The sequence below is a fragment of the Eptesicus fuscus genome, chromosome 24, assembly GCF_027574615.1.
Source record: "Eptesicus fuscus isolate TK198812 chromosome 24, DD_ASM_mEF_20220401, whole genome shotgun sequence".
Lineage (NCBI taxonomy): Eukaryota > Metazoa > Chordata > Mammalia > Chiroptera > Vespertilionidae > Eptesicus > Eptesicus fuscus.
In genome coordinates this window covers 3,062,691-3,080,209 of record NC_072496.1, presented here as the reverse complement: position 1 = coordinate 3,080,209, position 17,519 = coordinate 3,062,691, and the positions used below count along the sequence as shown (strand labels likewise).

The following is a 17,519-nucleotide window of genomic DNA, read 5'->3' as shown; positions in this document are numbered from 1 at the left end:
TTTCCCCCATACTGTGCTTCCATGGTCCTTGATATTTTTTAAATGTTTTTGAAAATATTTATAAATCACACTTTAAAATTGATATTGATCTTTTTATTGATATCGATTTTTTTTTTTTACATAATGCCATGTTACAGAAATTGAGATGGGTATTTCTGGTTTTGTTTCAGATTGTATCTCAAGGAATTCCCATGAGAGCAAGAATGATTCACTCTTTTTCAGGAAAAAAGTCTGCAATTCCCTACGGGACAAAGTCGCAGGTAGGTTGACGCTAGAGATACTTGTTGATGATAGCTGAGTCTCACGTCGGTGACCTACGAACCAGGAGATGACGGTTCGATTCCGAGTCAGGGCACATGCCCAGGTTGTGGGCTCCATCCCCAGTGTGGGGTGTGCAGAAGGCAGCCAATCAAGTGATTCTCTCTCATCATGGATGTTTCTGTCTCTCTCTCCCTCTCCCTTTCTCTCTGAAATCAATAAAAATATATTTTTAAAAAATAAAATTAAAACATTTCATGTAGCCCTAAAAGTATGCTGAGCCCTATGTACTGTGCCTGCCAAACCTCACAGAACAGTTAATCCCATTGAATTGTCTTACAAAGTCACAAAGAGCCAACTTGTATCCCAGGCAGGTGATCCACTCCTATCAACTCCCTTCTGGCCTTCTGGCCATGGCCACCCTCCCCCCGCCCCACACCCCAACACACACACATTTCACATCGAAATGAAGGCCTTCAGAGTAAGAAGTAAAAATGTAATTTAATCTTGTACAAAATGGGAAACCACGTGGCACAATAAAGTAAAATGGGAAACCTATTCTCTCTCATCATTGATGTTTCCATCTCTCTCTCCCTTTCTCTCTGAAATCAATAAAACTATTTTTTTTAAAAAATAAATAATAAAAATGACCAAGACTCTATACTCAAATCCACAAACAACTCAGACAACTTCATTTCAATGTGAAATGTGTGTTTCCCATTTTACTTTTTGGGAAACAGCACATTTATTCTTGTGGTGTTGTCTTTGTAAGTTTTTCTAAACAGCTCAACTTGGAGACCTGAGACAAACGCATGACATTTACGATTTGCTGTTAAAGCTGTCTTAGTGAAAGTAATCTTTTCCCACAAGAGATGGGTTTGGTTTTCATAGCATCCCACTCTGCAAAAGCCCACGTTTAAACGTAAGCGTCTTATTATATGTATTTGGTTAAAGTGCTTATTGTTTTCTTTAAAAAGGCTACTTGGCTACATGATCTTAAAACGGAGCGTGCAACTTTCTGCTAAATAATAAATTTGTCCTATTTCTGAGTGAGTAACATAGAATTATATGTGCCCATCGCCCAGAAACAAACAATATCTACTGTATTTTTCTTGCAGTATATTCTTTCTATAAGCAGAACAAATCTAAACAAGGATCTGTTAACTGGTAAGTCCAACGCTTTATTTACCAGTTGTCATTTTGAATAGAGCACATGAGACGAATCTGGTCACATGGTTTATTGGGACTTGTTTACTCTTTGTTTTTGTGAGTTATTAAGAGCAGGGCTATGTACAATACCACGCCCTTCTTGAAAAGTAGTAGTGAAACATCTCCGGCATCTCTCTCTCACCTTTTCAATCATCTTAAATGAAGATTATTTTTTCAACGTGGACTGAATTCCTATTGTCTTCTGGGCACTGGAATGAATGAGTGCTATCCCCGATGAATAATGCACAGTCTCGTGGAACAACAGATATGCTGGGATGGTTTGCAAAGTGACACAGTTAGATCTGCATTTCAGAAAAACAAAAAGCAGTCGTGTGGCCCCAGCTGGTGTGGCTCAGTGGATAGAGCATCGGCTTGTGGACTGAAGGGTCCCGGGTTCGATTCCGGTCAAGGGAACATGCCTGGATTGTGGGCTCAATCCCCAGTAGGGGGCGTGCAGGAGGCAGCTGATCCATGATTCTCTCTCATCATTGGTGTTTCTATATCTCTCTCCCTCTCCCTTTCTGTCTGAAATCAATAAAAATACATTTTTTAAAAAGCAGCAGTGTGGAGGCTAATAGAGGGCTTCAGAGATTGGGGTGATGCTTGTGTGCAAAAAGGGAGGCCCTGGACTCAAGCTATAGCAACAGGGTTGGGGGGGCAGGAAGCAGATTCAAGGTATTTGTAGGAGACCCAGCAGATGGAGGGCGTGGGAGGATGAGAAAGAGGAAGGAGTAAAATATAACCCCGAGGTTTCTAATTGGAGTAACTAAGAAGCCCACACATTAATGGAACAAAAACCTGATTGGTCACTTAATCTGTAGCGTGGCTAATCAATCCCACCACATCCCTCATCACAGTTTTCTGTCCTCTTCAGCATTCGTGCTAAACAGACCCACTCCCCTGCTAAGCATGGCCCTGAAGTATGCCTCCCATCCGCTAAGTCCGTCCACCTTTTTTTTTTATTAATATATTTTTATTGATTTTTTTACAGAGAGGAAGGGAGAGGGATAGAGAGTTAGAAACATCGATCAGCTGCCTCCTGCACACCCCCTACTGGGGATGTGCCTGCAACCAAGGTACATGCCCTTGATTGGAATCGAACCCGGGACCCTTCAGTCCGCAGGCCGACGCTCTATCCACTGAGCCACACAGGTTAGGGCAGTCCGTCCGTCTTGACGCAGACCAGCAGTCTCTGCTCTTTGGAGAGCAGCGGTTGCATGGGATTTATCTGTGTTCCCTTCACAGTTCCCTACCCAAAGCCAGTTTGCTATGTGCCTTTTGAATGGAACTGAATTAAACTGGGGGGAGGAGTGATGGAGAAAGTCCTTGTAGTTAATTCACCAGGGACTTACGAAATAAAGTTTAGAAAAAAGAGAAACAAACAAACAAAGTTTAGTATTCTTTTTCTTTTCTCTCTTTTTTTTTAAATCTCAGAAAGGGAGAGGGGGAGAGAGAGAGAGAGAGAAACATCAATGATGAGAGAGAATCATGGATCGGCTGCCTCCTGCACGCCCCACACTGGGGATCAAGCCCACAACCTGGGCATGTGCCCTGACCATGGAATCAAACCGTGACCTCCTGGTTCACAGGTCGACGCTCAACCACTGGGCCACGCCGGCTGGGCTAGGGCTTAGTATTCTTAATTCAATTTCTTTACATACATTTGTAAGATTGTCTTCTGGATGGGCAGAAGGGTAGGGTGGGGCTGGGTGGCTAGATAGATTCCTGTTGATCTTAAGAAAATGTAGTATTGGCCACCTAAGACAATCTCTTTACTGGTATAGTGCCCTCTGAATGTAATTAAGATGAAAATCATAGCAACTGGGCATTGAGGCACCAGGCACTAGAGTGAGTGCTTTATATGCCTCCATTTGTATAACCCGCCCCACAACCGGTGAGGAGGGAATTACCTTTATCTCAGTTGCACAGATGGGGAAGGAGGCTGAGAGGGCCCCACGGGGTAACAGGTAACACTGTTAATCAGTGGCAGAATGGGGATTTGAACCGGAGTCTGTTGATTCCAAAGTCCATGCTTTTAACTACTACTGTCACCGCCTCCAATGTTGTATATGGAGCATCTGCTAACACCCAGGCGCTCACCCAGGGAGGGAAGACCCAGCCTCGGTGCCCAGGTCAGAAGCGCCCCTCACTGTGTGCCACTGACATGTGCTGCGCGGCATGCGAGCTCATACATGCTATAAACACGTCCCAGCTGGTGTGGCTCAGTGGACAGAGCGTCGGCCTGCGGACTGAAGGGTCCCAGGTTCGATTCCAGTCAAGGGCACATGCCGCCAGGGTTGCGGGCACATCCCCAGTAGGGGGCGTGCGGGAAGCAGCTGATCGATGATTCTCTCTCATCACTGGTGTTTCTCTCTCTCTCTCTCTCTCTCTCTCTCTCTCTCTCTCTCTCTCTCTCTCTCCCACTTCCTCTGTGGAATCAATAAAAAATAAAATATAAGCCCTAACCGGTTTGGCTCAGTGGATAGAGCGTCGGCCTGCGAACTGAAGGGTCCCAGGTTCTATTCCGGTCAAGGGCATGTACCTTGGTTGCAGGCACATCCCCGGTAGGGGGCGTGCAGGAGGCAGCTGATGGATGTTTCTCTCTCATTGATGTTTCTAACTCTCTATCCCTCCCTCTTCCTCTCTGTAAAAAATCAATAAAATATATATTTTTTTAAAAATTAAAAAAAAACATAAATAAATAAACGCATGCTATCAATCCGTTAGTAAGATGAATGCGGGGCCTCCTGGCCCCTACACTTGGTTTGGACTGTGAAGTGCTTTGATCCTTTAGGAGAGGCTAACGTCTGAGCTGCCCATTCTCCATGGAGAGTTCGTTGTAAATTCTCATTTCCTCCTGACGGAGCGGCCTTCCCCCTGAGACATTCCAGCTACCTCATTTTCCTGCATCAGCATTTCGTGAGCGATTCTGTCATGATTCACTCATCCGGGCACGGTAGTAATTGCTAAGCCAGGCAAACAGGAAAAGGACACAGGGCCAAGGGAATTTGATGAGTCCTGCCTCAAGCAAGTTTTAAGTCTTCCTTGTAATCTTACAGTACTTCTCAGGGCCTTTATTCTACAAGCCTACATTGTAGATCCTCTAGGGCAGTGGTCGGCCAACTCACTAGTCAACAGAGCCAAATGTCAACAGCACAACGATTGACATTTCTTTGGAGAGCCACATTTTTTAAACTTAAACTTCGTCTAACGCCACTTCTTCAACATAGACTCGCCCAGGCCGTGGTACTTTGTGGAAGAGCCACACTCAAGGGGCCAAAGAGCCGCATGTGGCTCGCGAGCCGCGGTTTGCCGACCACGGCTCTAGGGCAGTGCTGTTCAAGATGTCTCCCCAAAAATGCCAGTCACACGTGTCATTGTTAATCCTATTAGAAACCTAAAAAGAAGCAGGTGACTTCAACAAGATTCTCTCTCATCCTTGATGTCTCTCTCTCTCCCTTCCTTTCTGAAGTCAATGAAATACACTAGGTGCACCGGTTAGTAATGCGGATCTTGTAATCAAATAAAACACAATACTAGTACAAGTTTAGCCTTAGTGATTCAGGTAAATGCTGATTTTTCCACATTTATTTGCCAAGAGATTTCTTATATGTAACTACGTCTGTGGTTTAAGGTCGCTCAGACTTCAAGATTCTAAAACTCCCAACCCCACGTTCAAGAATCTTTAAGTCTTCGAACCCCAAATCGATCTCAAAAATGAAACAGATGAGCCCGGCCGGTGTGGCTCAGTGGGTTGAGCATCAACCTGTGAACCAGGGGGGTCACAGTTCCATTCCAGGTCAGGGCAACATGCCCGGGTTTGGGGCTCCATCCCCAGTGTGGGGCGTGCAGGAGGCAGCCGATCCATGATGCTCTCTCATCATGGATGTTTCTCAATCTCTCTCTCTCCCTCCCCCTTCCTCTCTGAAATCAATAAAAATACATTACTTAAAAATGGGACAAAAGAATCCAAAATCTGAGACAAAAAGGAAGGACGTAGAGACGGGAATACCGAGTTGAGAGTCAGAAGCTCTGGCATCGATTCCCTGACTTTTGGCTTCCCGTGGCCTCAGGCATCTTCCTTACTCCATTTATAAGATGAATAGTTTGGAACGAATCCCTACATCCTGACTGGGTAGCTTTAAAACCAATACATAGCCTGTAATGATAGCTCCCCTATCCTTGAGAATTCATAAAGGATAAAAAACATATTTTACGACTATGACAAGAACATGATTAATAGTTCAGAAAATGAAAATGGCTAAATTCCAGAGATGACTAGCAGGAGAAGAAGAAGAAAAAAAACACACCAGCACTAAAATCACCTGACGTTTCAAATATTTTAATTCTTCCCCCCCCCCCCCCCACCCCGGGGGTTTCAGTGTGTGATGATAAAAAGCATTCGTATCAGCAATCCACACTTGTTACAACTTGAATTAGAAGTCTAGAGGGCTCACAGCAGGCCTAGTATGAGAAAGAATTTGGCTGAGTATTTTCAATCACAAATAAAGCCTTAAACGACTGGCAACTTTTAAAAATATGTAATGACTAGTTCCTTTCCGGGCCGCCGATCATCTTAGCAATATGAGAATTTGCATAATGGAGTAGTTGGATCTTTTATTTTTTTCTTTATTTATTTATTTATTTATTTTTGAGATGAGAGTAGTTGATTTTTATTTTTTTATTATTTTTTAATTTTTTAAAAAATACATTTGATTGATTTTTTACAGAGAGGAAGGGAGAGGGAGAGAGAGTTAGAAACATTGATGAGAGAGAAACATCGATCAGCTGTCTCCTGCACACCCCCTACTGGGGATGTGCCTGCAACCAAGGTACCTGCCCTTGGCCGGAATCGAACCTGGGACCCTTCAGTCTGCAGGCCGACGCTCTATCCACTGAGCCAAACCGGTCAGGGCAGTAGTTGATTTTTTATTCATGACAAAATCATGAATTCTTACTATCAAATCACCCTGGAACTTTCACCAAGTAAAATGAGCACTTTAACCATGTTGGCGTGGATAAGAATAAATCACTCTGCCATACGGTGGTCAGGAAATGATCCCCATCTCCCCGTGATGAAGGGACGTCAGAATGAGAACGTGACTGGTGTCTGCTTTCTCCCCGGTCTCCCCAGCGGTGGAGAGCTACCCCAACGCCAAGGTGTACTTTGGCCACCGGCTGTTGACGTGCAACCCGGAGGAAGGAACCATCACGGTGCTTGGGTAACGGCCCGCCCGCCTGTTGGCTTCAGAGGGAGCTGTGAGGGGTCCGAGCAGCCTTTATCTGTCAGCTTTGCTCTTGGGCTCTTTGGGAAGAGTTAAATGGTGACTGAAAGGGTGATTCCCCGAGGCTCTGGAGTCCACCACACTGTGCTTCCACTTCTCTCCTCCCGGGAAACAGATGACTCTACACCACCCTGCTCCTCACCCCTTTCTGGATGCTGCTTGCCTGCTTCTCCTTAGTTCTATTTCCTCTAAAGTTCCATTTCCTCCGAAGTTCCATTTCCTCTGAAGTTCCATTTTCCCTGAAGTTCCATTTCCTCCGAAGTTCCATTTCCCCTGAAGTTCCATTTCCTCCGAAGTTCCATTTCCTCCGAAGTTCCATTTCCTCCGAAGTTCCATTTCCTCTGAAGTTCCATTTTCCCTGAAGTTCCATTTCCTCCGAAGTTCCATTTCCCCTGAAGTTCCATTTCCTCCGAAGTTCCAAGCCTCGTGCCCCACTCTTGCGATGTGTCATGGGTTTCCAGTCCATGCAACAACCACTTGTAAACTCACACACATCTCTAGCCCAGGCCTGCGCCTTCCTCCTCGGTCCTTCATTCAATCCTAATCAGTGTTAATTTCTCAGGAGACATCTTCAGAGGACACCCCAGCCGGTGTTGCTCAGTGGGTAGAGTGTCGGCGTGCGGACCAAAGGGTCCTGGGATCGATTCCGGTCAAGGGCACGTACCTCGGTTGCAGGCTCCTCCCCAGCCTGGGCCCTGGTCAAGGCGTGTGCAGGAGGCAATCCATCGATGTCTTTCTCTCACATCGATGTTTCGCTCTGCCTTTCCCTCTCTCTAAAAATCAATGCAAAAATATCCTTGGGTGAGGAGGATTCAAAAACCAACACCAACACCAAAACCAAAACCAAAACCATCTTCATAGGTACCTCTTGCCATGACCCCAAAACACATCGGAAACCTTGATCATCTGCTTTTCTCCAAGTGTGTCCCATTCCTGACATCCCTGTGCTATTACCCAGATAATTATAATTATTGTCATGTGTCCCTTTCCCTATTTTAAAAAATATATATATTTATTGATTTCAGAGAAGGGAGAGGGAGAGAGAGAGAGAGAGATAGAAACATCAGTGATGAGAGAGAATCATGGATCAGCTGCCTCCTGCATGCCCCGCACTGGAGATCGAGCCCACAACCCGGGCATGTGCCCTGACCGGGAATTGAACCATGACCTCCTGGTTCATAGGTTGACCCTCAGCCACTGAGCCACACCGGCCGGGCCCCTTTCCCTATTTCCTCCTAACTTTTCTACTGGCCTCAGAGTCTATGTCTTCTTCTTCCTGAACAACACAGTCCTTGGCTGTCATACCTGCACAGGCAGCTGCTGCGCTCACCCGGTCCCATTCCCCTTCTCTTCTACACTCCGCCTCCACTTCAACGCGACCCCTGCGATGTGATTTCTTAAGTTACCACTCTTCATGCATCCTCTCCCCAAGTGGGAAAAGAAATACCTTTTTCCCCTTTTGCCAGGATAATGTATTGCAATCTTTTGTCTGAACATTCAAAACTAGAGGCCTGGTGCATGAAATTTATGCACTGGTAGGGTCCCTGGTGGCTGCCGGCTGCTGGCCAGGGCCTCCCTCCCTTCCCCTGGCTGGCCCCACCCCCTGGTCGAACTCCCGGATGACCTCCCGGTCGAAGGGGACAATTTGCATACTACGCTTTTATTATATAGGATTCTCTCCTCCCCTTTTCCCCTCCCCACACTGTATTCGCTTCTTAGGCTATTTTTTTTTTTTTCTATTACCCTTTAGTCAAGCCAAATGTATTGCTCCCCAAAAGCCCTGCTCACATCCCTGCGGTGGCTCATATGTCCCCTCCACTTGCAATACTCGGCCTTCTTTTCAAGATCCTCTCCCTTCATGCAGGGAACTCAACTCTCAGGCCCACTTCCACGGCCTGTGTGCCTTCCTCCCTCAGTGCAGCTGTGCGTTATTCTCCTTCTCAGAGGAAAACCTGTCCTAGGGATACGTGTTACCGTCTCCATTGCATAGCTCTCAACTCAGAGCTGGAGGTCAGGCTTGTAAAAGTGAGAAGCAGGCCCACTGACTCGCTGCCTTTCACCACCAGACCTTTTTTTTTTTTTTTTTTTTTTAAAGATGTTTCATTTTATTTTTCAGATCTGACAAAGTTCCCAAAGATGTCACCTATGACCTCGTTGTAGGATGTGATGGAGCCTATTCAACGGTCAGGAGTCACCTCATGAAGAAACCCCGCTTTGATTACAGTCAGCAGTACATTCCCCACGGGTACATGGAACTGACCATCCCACCTAGGAATGGCGATGTAAGTCCTTCCCTTTCTTATCCCCTCCTTCCCCCCCTCCACACACACCCACTCCACCTCAGATCGGCATAGAAGGTGCTCTCAGTTGCATGTCTTGGTCAGTTTTGAGGTTTGACACGAGTATTTTGTCATTAAAAATAAATTGGGGTACAGATATCCCCTTAATACTATCCCCTGTCTCTTCCTTCCCTTTATTGAAAAAAAAAAATTTTTTTTTAAATACCGTATTTTCCGGCATATAAGATGACTTTTTAACCAAGGAAAATCTTCAACATGCCCAGTCGTCTTATACGCCAGAAAATATGGTATATCATTTTATTGATTTCAGAGAGAGAGGGAGAGGGAGAGAGAGAGATAGAAACAATGATGAGAGAGCATCATTGATTGGCTGCCTCCTGCACGCCCCACACTGGGGATCATGATCACCCGTGTCCCGACCAGGAATCAAACCGTGACCTCCTGGTTCATAGCTTGATGCTCAACCACTGAGCCACATTGGCCGGGCTCCCTTCCCTTTTGATATACTTTCCTAACTAAAGAAAGAGAGGAATTATAACTACCCAACTGGAAACACACAGGGAATTTGTCTTACGTAATAATATCATTTCTCTATTTTCTCTTGAGAGGAAAAACAATGGGTTGGAAATCGATTCTGTGCACTGGCGATCCACAGGACTTGTTTTCATGGTTAAATCAACAATAGCTACTAAATAAAGTGAGCAGCAAGGCGCTGCAGAGAGGTTCCCAAGGAGTTCCCATGTTAAGTGTATGTGGTCTGAGACAAATATGTGATATGTATATTTTATCTATAATAATAAAAGCATAATATGCTAATGAGACCGGACAGCCCAACGACCTTCAGGACGAAGCCGGGGCTGCAAGGGCCGAGCCCCTTGCACGAATTTCGTGCACCGGGCCTCTAGAATTGTCACAAGCAAAGAAATGTAGGAACTTCTTAAGGAAAACCAAAACACCGAAAAAAGGAATGAGGATCCTGGCTTATAAGTAAGGATCAGTAAACAGTGTTAGTTGAATACTTGATTTGCATATAAAATATTCATTCCCCCCCCTCTTTCCATGACTTCTTTTTTTATTTTTTTATTTTTTATTTTTTAAAATTTATTGGGGTGACATTGGTTAATAAAATAATATGGGTCTCAGGGGTACAATTCTATAATACATTACCTGTATATATTGTATTGTGTTCACCACCCAAAGTCATCTTCTTCCATCACCATTTATCCCCCTATACCAGTAGTCATCAAAACACAACTCACGAGCCACATGCGGCTCTTTGGCCCCTTGAGTGTGGCTCTTCCACAAAATACCACGGCCTGGGCGAGTCTATGTTGAAGAAGTGGCGTTAGAAGTTTACGTTTAAAAAATGTGGCTCTCCAAAGAAATTTCAATCGTTGTGCTGTTGATATTTGGCTCTGTTGACTCATGAGTTTGCCGACCACTGCTCTAACCGCTGTGCCAAATTGGCTAGGGCTTCTTTGCTCACTTTTTAATTGGAGTGTTTGGTGTTGAGTTTTAAAGCTCCTTAGCAATATTGGATTTTTACCCCTTGTCAGATGTATCATAGTGAATGTTCTCCAAAGAGTTTTCTTATTCCCTTGTTCCCATGTTGAACCATATGTGTCCTGAGGCAAATATGTGATATGTACATTTTATATTATCATAAGCATGTAAATCTAGGGACTTATTATGAAAACTAAAATACCCACAAAAGGAAGAAGGATCTTGGCTTCTATGTAAGGATAAGTGAACAGTGTAAATACTTGATTTGCATATAAAACTTCCATTTTTCAAGGTACTGATTTAATCTGTGTGTCTGAAATTCAGATATCTGCAAAACTGCTGGTCAGTTTGGGATAGTGGTAGCATATACCCGTTATACACCAAACTGTATCATCAGTCAAGTCCATATTTTAAGATTTTATTGTCTGTCTATATCTTCTTCCTGGTCAAAAAATGTGTTTACTAATTCTTTTTTTTAAATATATTTTTTATTGATTTCAGAGAGAGGAAGGGAGAGGGAGAGAGAGATAAAAACATCAATGATGAGAGACTCATCCATCGGCTGCCTCCTGCATGCCCCACACTGGGACCAAGCCCGCAACCCAGGCATGTGCCCTTGACCGGAATCGAACCCGGGACCGTTCAGTCTGTAGGCCGATGCTCTAGTCACTGAGCCAAACCAGCTAGGGCCAGGAATCCCTTGTTTTAACTTCTCCCACCCCACAAATTTCTTACCTGCCCAGCTTTTCCTTCCTATACTTCTAATTTAGCTCCAAATCACCTATTGTATCTCTACCAGTTGAACTGGTGTTCAAGGGAAGTTATTTGGCTTTCCGTATGGATATATGTTGCCTATTCAACTGCATGGTAAGATCTTTGAGGTCCAATAGTTACGCGTTTATTCATTGCTATGTCTATGCACTGGGCTGTCTTTGGGGCTCTGGGGATTAAAAAACCAGGAAGGAATATTTTTGCTCCTCACACAAAGTATGCAAATGTTAGCTGGGAGACTATTCTGTGCTTCTGTGTTCTTCCTACCGGGTACAATATACACATGGTAAGTGCTTCCTAAACAATTGTAAAAAGTAATGCGAACTTGAAGTAGTTGGAAAATAATTGGCTATTCTTGTATATGTAACATATCCCTGGGAACCATAAGGGTTTGTATTAGTTCTTGGGTCCATTGATCTACCCAGTAATCAATACTTACTCAGGCTGCTATTTTGCTGTAAAGGCGAGACCTCTCTATTTATGTTGTAGGAAACAAGTGATAGGAGGCTAGTTTGTAAAATTTGGTTTTGCCCATGAATTTTTAAATTAGGACCTTTCAATTTATACAAATAAGTCCCCAAATAAGGTGAAAAATAAAATCTAAAAATATCATATACACATATACAGGGTGCCCCCCCAAAATGTATATACACTCTAACAGCTGATAGTTCAATTTTGAAAGCGAAATGTATTTTAACAAACACTACCTTTATACTAATTCAAAGTATGTGCATACATTTTTGGGATACCTTACATATATGTGTATCCATACATATATAGCTTATATCTGTCGATATATATATTTTATGTATGTGCTTGTGTGTGAGTGTGTATGTATGAAAATAAAGAGAAGAAAGAGAGAGAGAACATCTTATAGCCTGTTTTCAAATCTTCAATTATACTTAGTTCCACTATACTGGCATACAGAATAGAGTATTGATTTTAAACTTTTTGAAGTCAAGTGATCAAGTACATTTTTAATAAAAGGCAATGGATATATATATATCCTAAGGTTGAGCTTATAAAGACAGAGCACAAAAATTGCCTAAGACTGTTTCTACTTTGTAGTAATAGATACCATCATGAATATGATACTGATTTAAATTCCTGTGGGGAAATTATAAAATAAGCATAGTCCGTTTTACAGATGCATTGCATTGACACACTAACCAGGTATACGCACATTGCTCTGCAGTTTGCCATGGAACCGAATTACCTGCACATCTGGCCTAGGAACACCTTCATGATGATCGCACTTCCTAACAAGGTAGTACGGAATCGCTCATCTACTGTAATTCTGCGTCTACAATCAATGTTGCTCTTTATTCACTTTGGTGCTTAGTATGTGTATACCTAATTCACCTCGTCATCGTTTAGTCTATAGAGTGATTACATCTTTGAAACTTTGGGATTACTGAGGGAAAACTGAAGCCATTCCAATTATTTACATTAGAAAGGAGAGTCAACATACACGAATGACTAATGGGGTTGTGTGTCGTGGTCCCTGTCATCTTTCCCAAGACAGTGAAGGAAGAAGTGGCCCCCAGATAAAGCCAAAGAGACTTAGGTTGTGTATTAGGAAGTACTTTCAGCCTTTAAGATTTATAAAACACTAGAGGCCCGGTGCACGGATTTGTGCACCAGTGGGGTTCCTCGGCCTGGCCTGCGCCTGCTCGCAATCTGGGACCCTTCGGGGGATGCTGGACTGCCGGTTTCAGCCCGATCCCCACAGGCCAGGCCAAGGGACACCACTGGTGCACGAATCCGTGCACCAGGCTGCTAGTGTGCATATAAGATCTTTGGTTAATCTCTTCCTGCCCTCTCCCTACCCCCCTTCCCTCTGAGATTCATCAGTCTGTTCCATGTTCCCATGCCTGTGCATTGAGTGTCTGCCCCCTGGTGGTCAGTGCATCATAGCTACCAGTTGAACAGTCGCTTAGGCATATATATATATATATAAAATAAAAGAGTAATATGCAAATTGACCGTCACTCCAGGACACAAGATGGCTGCCCCTATGTGGACACAAGATGGCCGCCACAAGACGGCCAGCAGGGGAGGGACCAGGTCTGCAAGGGAGGGCAGTTGGGGGCGATCAAGCCTGAAGGAGAGGGCAGTTAGGGGTGACCAGGCCGGCAGAGGAGGGAAGTTGGGGGCAACCAGGCCTGCAGGGAAGGGCAGTTGCGGGGGGGGACCCAGGCCTGCAGGGGAGAGTAGTTGGGGGGGACCAGGCCTACAGGGGAGAGCAGTTAGGGGTGACCAGGCCTGCAGGGGAGGGCAGTTAGGGGCAATCGGGCTGGCAGGGGAGCAGTTAGGCATCTATCAGGCTGGCAGGGGAAGCAGTTAGGGGTGATCAGGCTGGCAGGCAGAAGCGGTTAGGGGCAATCAGGAAGGCAGGCAGGCGAGCAGTTGGGAGCCAGCAGTCCTGGATTGTGAGAGGGATGTCCCACTGCCCGTTTAGGCCCGATCCAGGTAGGGATCGGGCCTAAACGGGCAGTCGGACATCCCTCGAGGGGTCCCAGATTGGAGACGGTGCAGGCTGGGCTGAGGGACACACACCCCCCCCATGCATGAATTTTGTGCACCAGGCCTCTAGTATAGATAGATAGATAGATAGATAGATAGATAGATATAGATATAGATAGATATAGATTGGAATATACATTATCAAAATAGAGTAGGGCTGTTCTTTCATTAGACTCTCCATGTTTTTATATATAAAATGTATAGTATTGTTATTTCATTGTTGTTGTTATTGTTATTATGCAATGTAGATTGACAGCGTTATCTGTTGGTCTTTTTCTTTTATCTTTTTTTTCTCTTGGTATCAATCTTGGGTCCAATGCCTATTCATACTGTCGTAAGACGAACGATAGAGGAAAACAGGGAGGCGATATTAAATCCAACCAACCTAGTAGCAATCCCAGGTGCGGTGTTTGCTTGGTGAAGATGTCTGAAACTCACCAGCTAGAAAATCCCCCGAATAACTGAGAAGCAGGGGAGTAGCCGGAGCCTCGGCAGCGCTGTCTCTTGGGCGTCGGGGAGAGTGTGAGGCTGCCTCTCCTGTCTGCTTGGGCCCTCCTCCCAGGTGCCATCTGCCGCACTGGAGCCCTGCGATTTGGGGGTTCAGCTTTGTGCCCACATCATGGGCCTCCTATTCCCGCTCACACCGTTCCTTTCCTCACAGAACAAAACTTTCACTTGTACGTTGTTCATGCCCTTTGAAGAGTTCGAGAAACTTCAAACCAGCAGAGACGTGCTGGATTTCTTCCACAAGTATTTCCCGGACGCCGTTCCTCTCATGGGAGAGTAAGTGTTGAGATGTGCCATCGTCCCTGGCCAGTTCGGCTCAGTGGATAGAGCGTCGGCCCGCCGATTGAAGGGTCCTGAGTTCGATTCTGGTCAAGGGCACGTACCTTGGTGGCAGGCTCCCCGACCCTGGTTGGGGTGCGTGCAGGAGGCAACCAGTTGATGTGTCTCTCACATCGATGTTTCTCTCTGCCGCTCCCTCTCCCTTCCACTCTCTCTAAAAATCAATGGAAACAGATCCTCGGGTGAGGATGAACAACGACGACAAACCAAAAAAAAAAAAAAAGATGTGCAATCATGACTTCTGCTCCATTGGGCTGAGTTATTCAAAAATCAAAGGAAGAGTGTGCACCTTGTTTGTTTTGCTTAAACATGTCCAGTTGGGCAGTGACCTAGACGGGAAGCCTGTATGAGCCAAAGCGGACGCTGCACTGTGAGCAGTGAGTTGAACAACCCCAGGCCATGGCCAGTTTCTCTGGGAAAGACAAGTCACTGGCGTCCCTTGGCCTTTACACGGAGTGGCCAGATGATGATGATCTCTGAACACGTAATAATCTGGCCACTCAGTGTCTATCCTATAGAATAAAAGGCTAATATGCAAATGGTCCCCTCGACCAGCAGGCAGGCCGGCCAACCGCCCATGTCCCCTCCTCCTGGCCAGGCTGTCCGGACCCCACCCATGCACGAATTCATGCACTGGGCCTCTCTAATACACACACACACACACACACACACACACACACAGAGTGGCCAGATTATTACGCGTTCAGAGATCATCATCATCTGGCCCCTCAGTGTATGTTTTTAAGAAACGAAATGTGGGGATCAGAAGGAGCTTCCGTTTCTCCCTCTGCTGCCGTTCTGGTGTACTTATTCGTCCATAAGGTCCCACGGTAATAAAGCCAGTAGACGTGAAAGGATTGGGCAGTGGTTGGTGCCTCGTTTAACATCTCTCCATTCCGGTTCCCTTTCTCCGAAGGCAAGCCCTGACACAGGACTTCTTCCTGCTGCCCGCCCAAGCCATGATCTCTGTGAAGTGCTCCCCTTTCCACTTTAAGTCACGCTGTGTGCTGATGGGCGACGCGGCCCACGCCATTGTGCCCTTTTTTGGGCAAGGAATGAACGCAGTAAGTTCTTTTCCCGCCCAGGTAATAACATCTCAAACAAAACCAAAAATGCCCTGGTGGGTTTGGCTCAGGGGATAGAGCATCGGCCCTCAGACTGAAGGGTCCCGGGTTCGATTCTGGTCAAGAGCACATACCTCGGTTGCAGGCTCCATCCCTGGCCCTGGTTGGGAGGCAACCAATCCATGTGTCTCTCTCACATCGATGTTTCTCTCTCTCTCTGTTTCTCCCCCTCCCTTCCACTCTCTCTAAATATCAATGAAAAAAATATCCTTAGGTGAGGATTAACAACAACAACAAAAACAAAAAAATAAAACATAACAAACTATCCCCACAGAGTCTCTGAGAACACAATCAATGCAACCATCATACCAGCTGTTTAACTAGATTTATCAGCGACTATAGGCAAGTCTTGAATTACTTGATCCAGCAATTTAATGTAGAAAAAGAAGCATGAAGCCTAAGATAGTTATCGGTGCACTTAGAAAATGTTTTGATAGCTTCACATTTGGAGACTTGACTACCAGCAATACAAGACTTGGTTTTTAAAATATTTTTTCTAGATATTATGCATAAGAATATAAATGTTAGGTGTAAAGAAAGAAAAGATCTCAAATTATCTTTTTTTTTCCTTCACTTTTCCCCCCCAAAGGAAACCACAATCAGCGGGATTAAATAAAACTGTGAAACAGATTAGATGCTGAATACCATTGCTTTCAGGGAAATGTTATCATTCTGGCTAGAAAAATATTTCAGAAAAGAAATATCATGTGTGCGTTTGATAACTAATAGCTTTATAATCATAGTCTTTTATTGTTTTGGTTACTGGGACATATTCCAGGTATAAATGGGTTGTGAATCCAATCAATTATGTTTTCTACAAAGCAGTGGTAAACATTTTGTTTTATGAAAACCTAAGAACACACCAATTTTAGTGGATAAGTACCCAAGGCTGTGGCATCAGAAGGCGTGGGTTCAAATCCTCACTCTATAATTACACTTTTGCCCAGCTAACTTATCTTTATTTCCTTATCTGTAAAATTGGGATTTTATTAGGAACTACCTCATAGAGATCCTTGGGAAGTAAATTAATTAAGTAAAGATAGTGTTATCATCTTTTAAAAGTGTTATCATCTCAGCCATAGATGGTCTCGGACACATCTAAATTCACCGTCTATATAACTGGCAAGTAAATTTATTTGTTTCAGGTGTAATTTCTATATTTGATGTGAAAACTTATCTTTTAACTTCTACATATTTTACATGGCCTCTAAAACTATAGTTTGAATTCCTAGAAAGCAGGAAACATAGCTTTTGACTTTCTTCTTTCCCACTGTAGTTAGCGCAGCACCTTACTAATTTTGTGGAGTTCTTCATAGTGGAAATTTGCTGTGCTCTTGGCTTATAGGAACTAAATTTACATGAGAGTTCTGTCCTGCCATTAAATTGCTCTAAATGTGAATCTTAGAGACCTGGAGAGTTCCAATAGAATTCCAATACTCATGGAAGATTCCTATAATTATCCCTGCTTCTTGAAGAAGCAATGAAATGCATCCAAATTACAAGAGTAATTTCAAGTTTTGATCAGCCTGGCCAAAATGGCTCAGTTGGTTGAGTGTCATCCTGTACACTGAAAGGATGCTGGTTCAATTCCCAGTCAGGGCACATACGAGGGTTGTGGGTTTGATCCCTGGTTGGGGAATGTACGGAAGACAGCGGGTGGGTGTTTCTCTCACATCAATGTTTCTCTCTCTCACCCG

The 17,519-nt window shown here is 44.5% G+C and overlaps 2 protein-coding genes across 2 annotated transcripts in view; one reads left to right on the top strand and one right to left on the bottom strand.

Moving 5' to 3' along the window:
- The window catches only part of CHML (CHM like Rab escort protein), a 43,762-nt gene that overhangs the window by 5,459 nt on the left and 20,784 nt on the right, over positions 1–17,519 (bottom strand). The gene's annotated exons all lie outside the window — the stretch shown is intronic.
- The window catches only part of KMO (kynurenine 3-monooxygenase), a 32,989-nt gene that overhangs the window by 10,691 nt on the left and 4,779 nt on the right, over positions 1–17,519 (top strand). Inside the window, exons 4-10 of the mRNA XM_054712912.1 lie at positions 171–260; positions 1,377–1,425; positions 6,602–6,689; positions 8,869–9,034; positions 12,522–12,593; positions 14,514–14,635; positions 15,615–15,762. Coding sequence (XP_054568887.1) covers positions 171–260; positions 1,377–1,425; positions 6,602–6,689; positions 8,869–9,034; positions 12,522–12,593; positions 14,514–14,635; positions 15,615–15,762 — 735 coding nt within the window. The remainder of the gene's footprint in view (positions 1–170; positions 261–1,376; positions 1,426–6,601; positions 6,690–8,868; positions 9,035–12,521; positions 12,594–14,513; positions 14,636–15,614; positions 15,763–17,519) is intronic.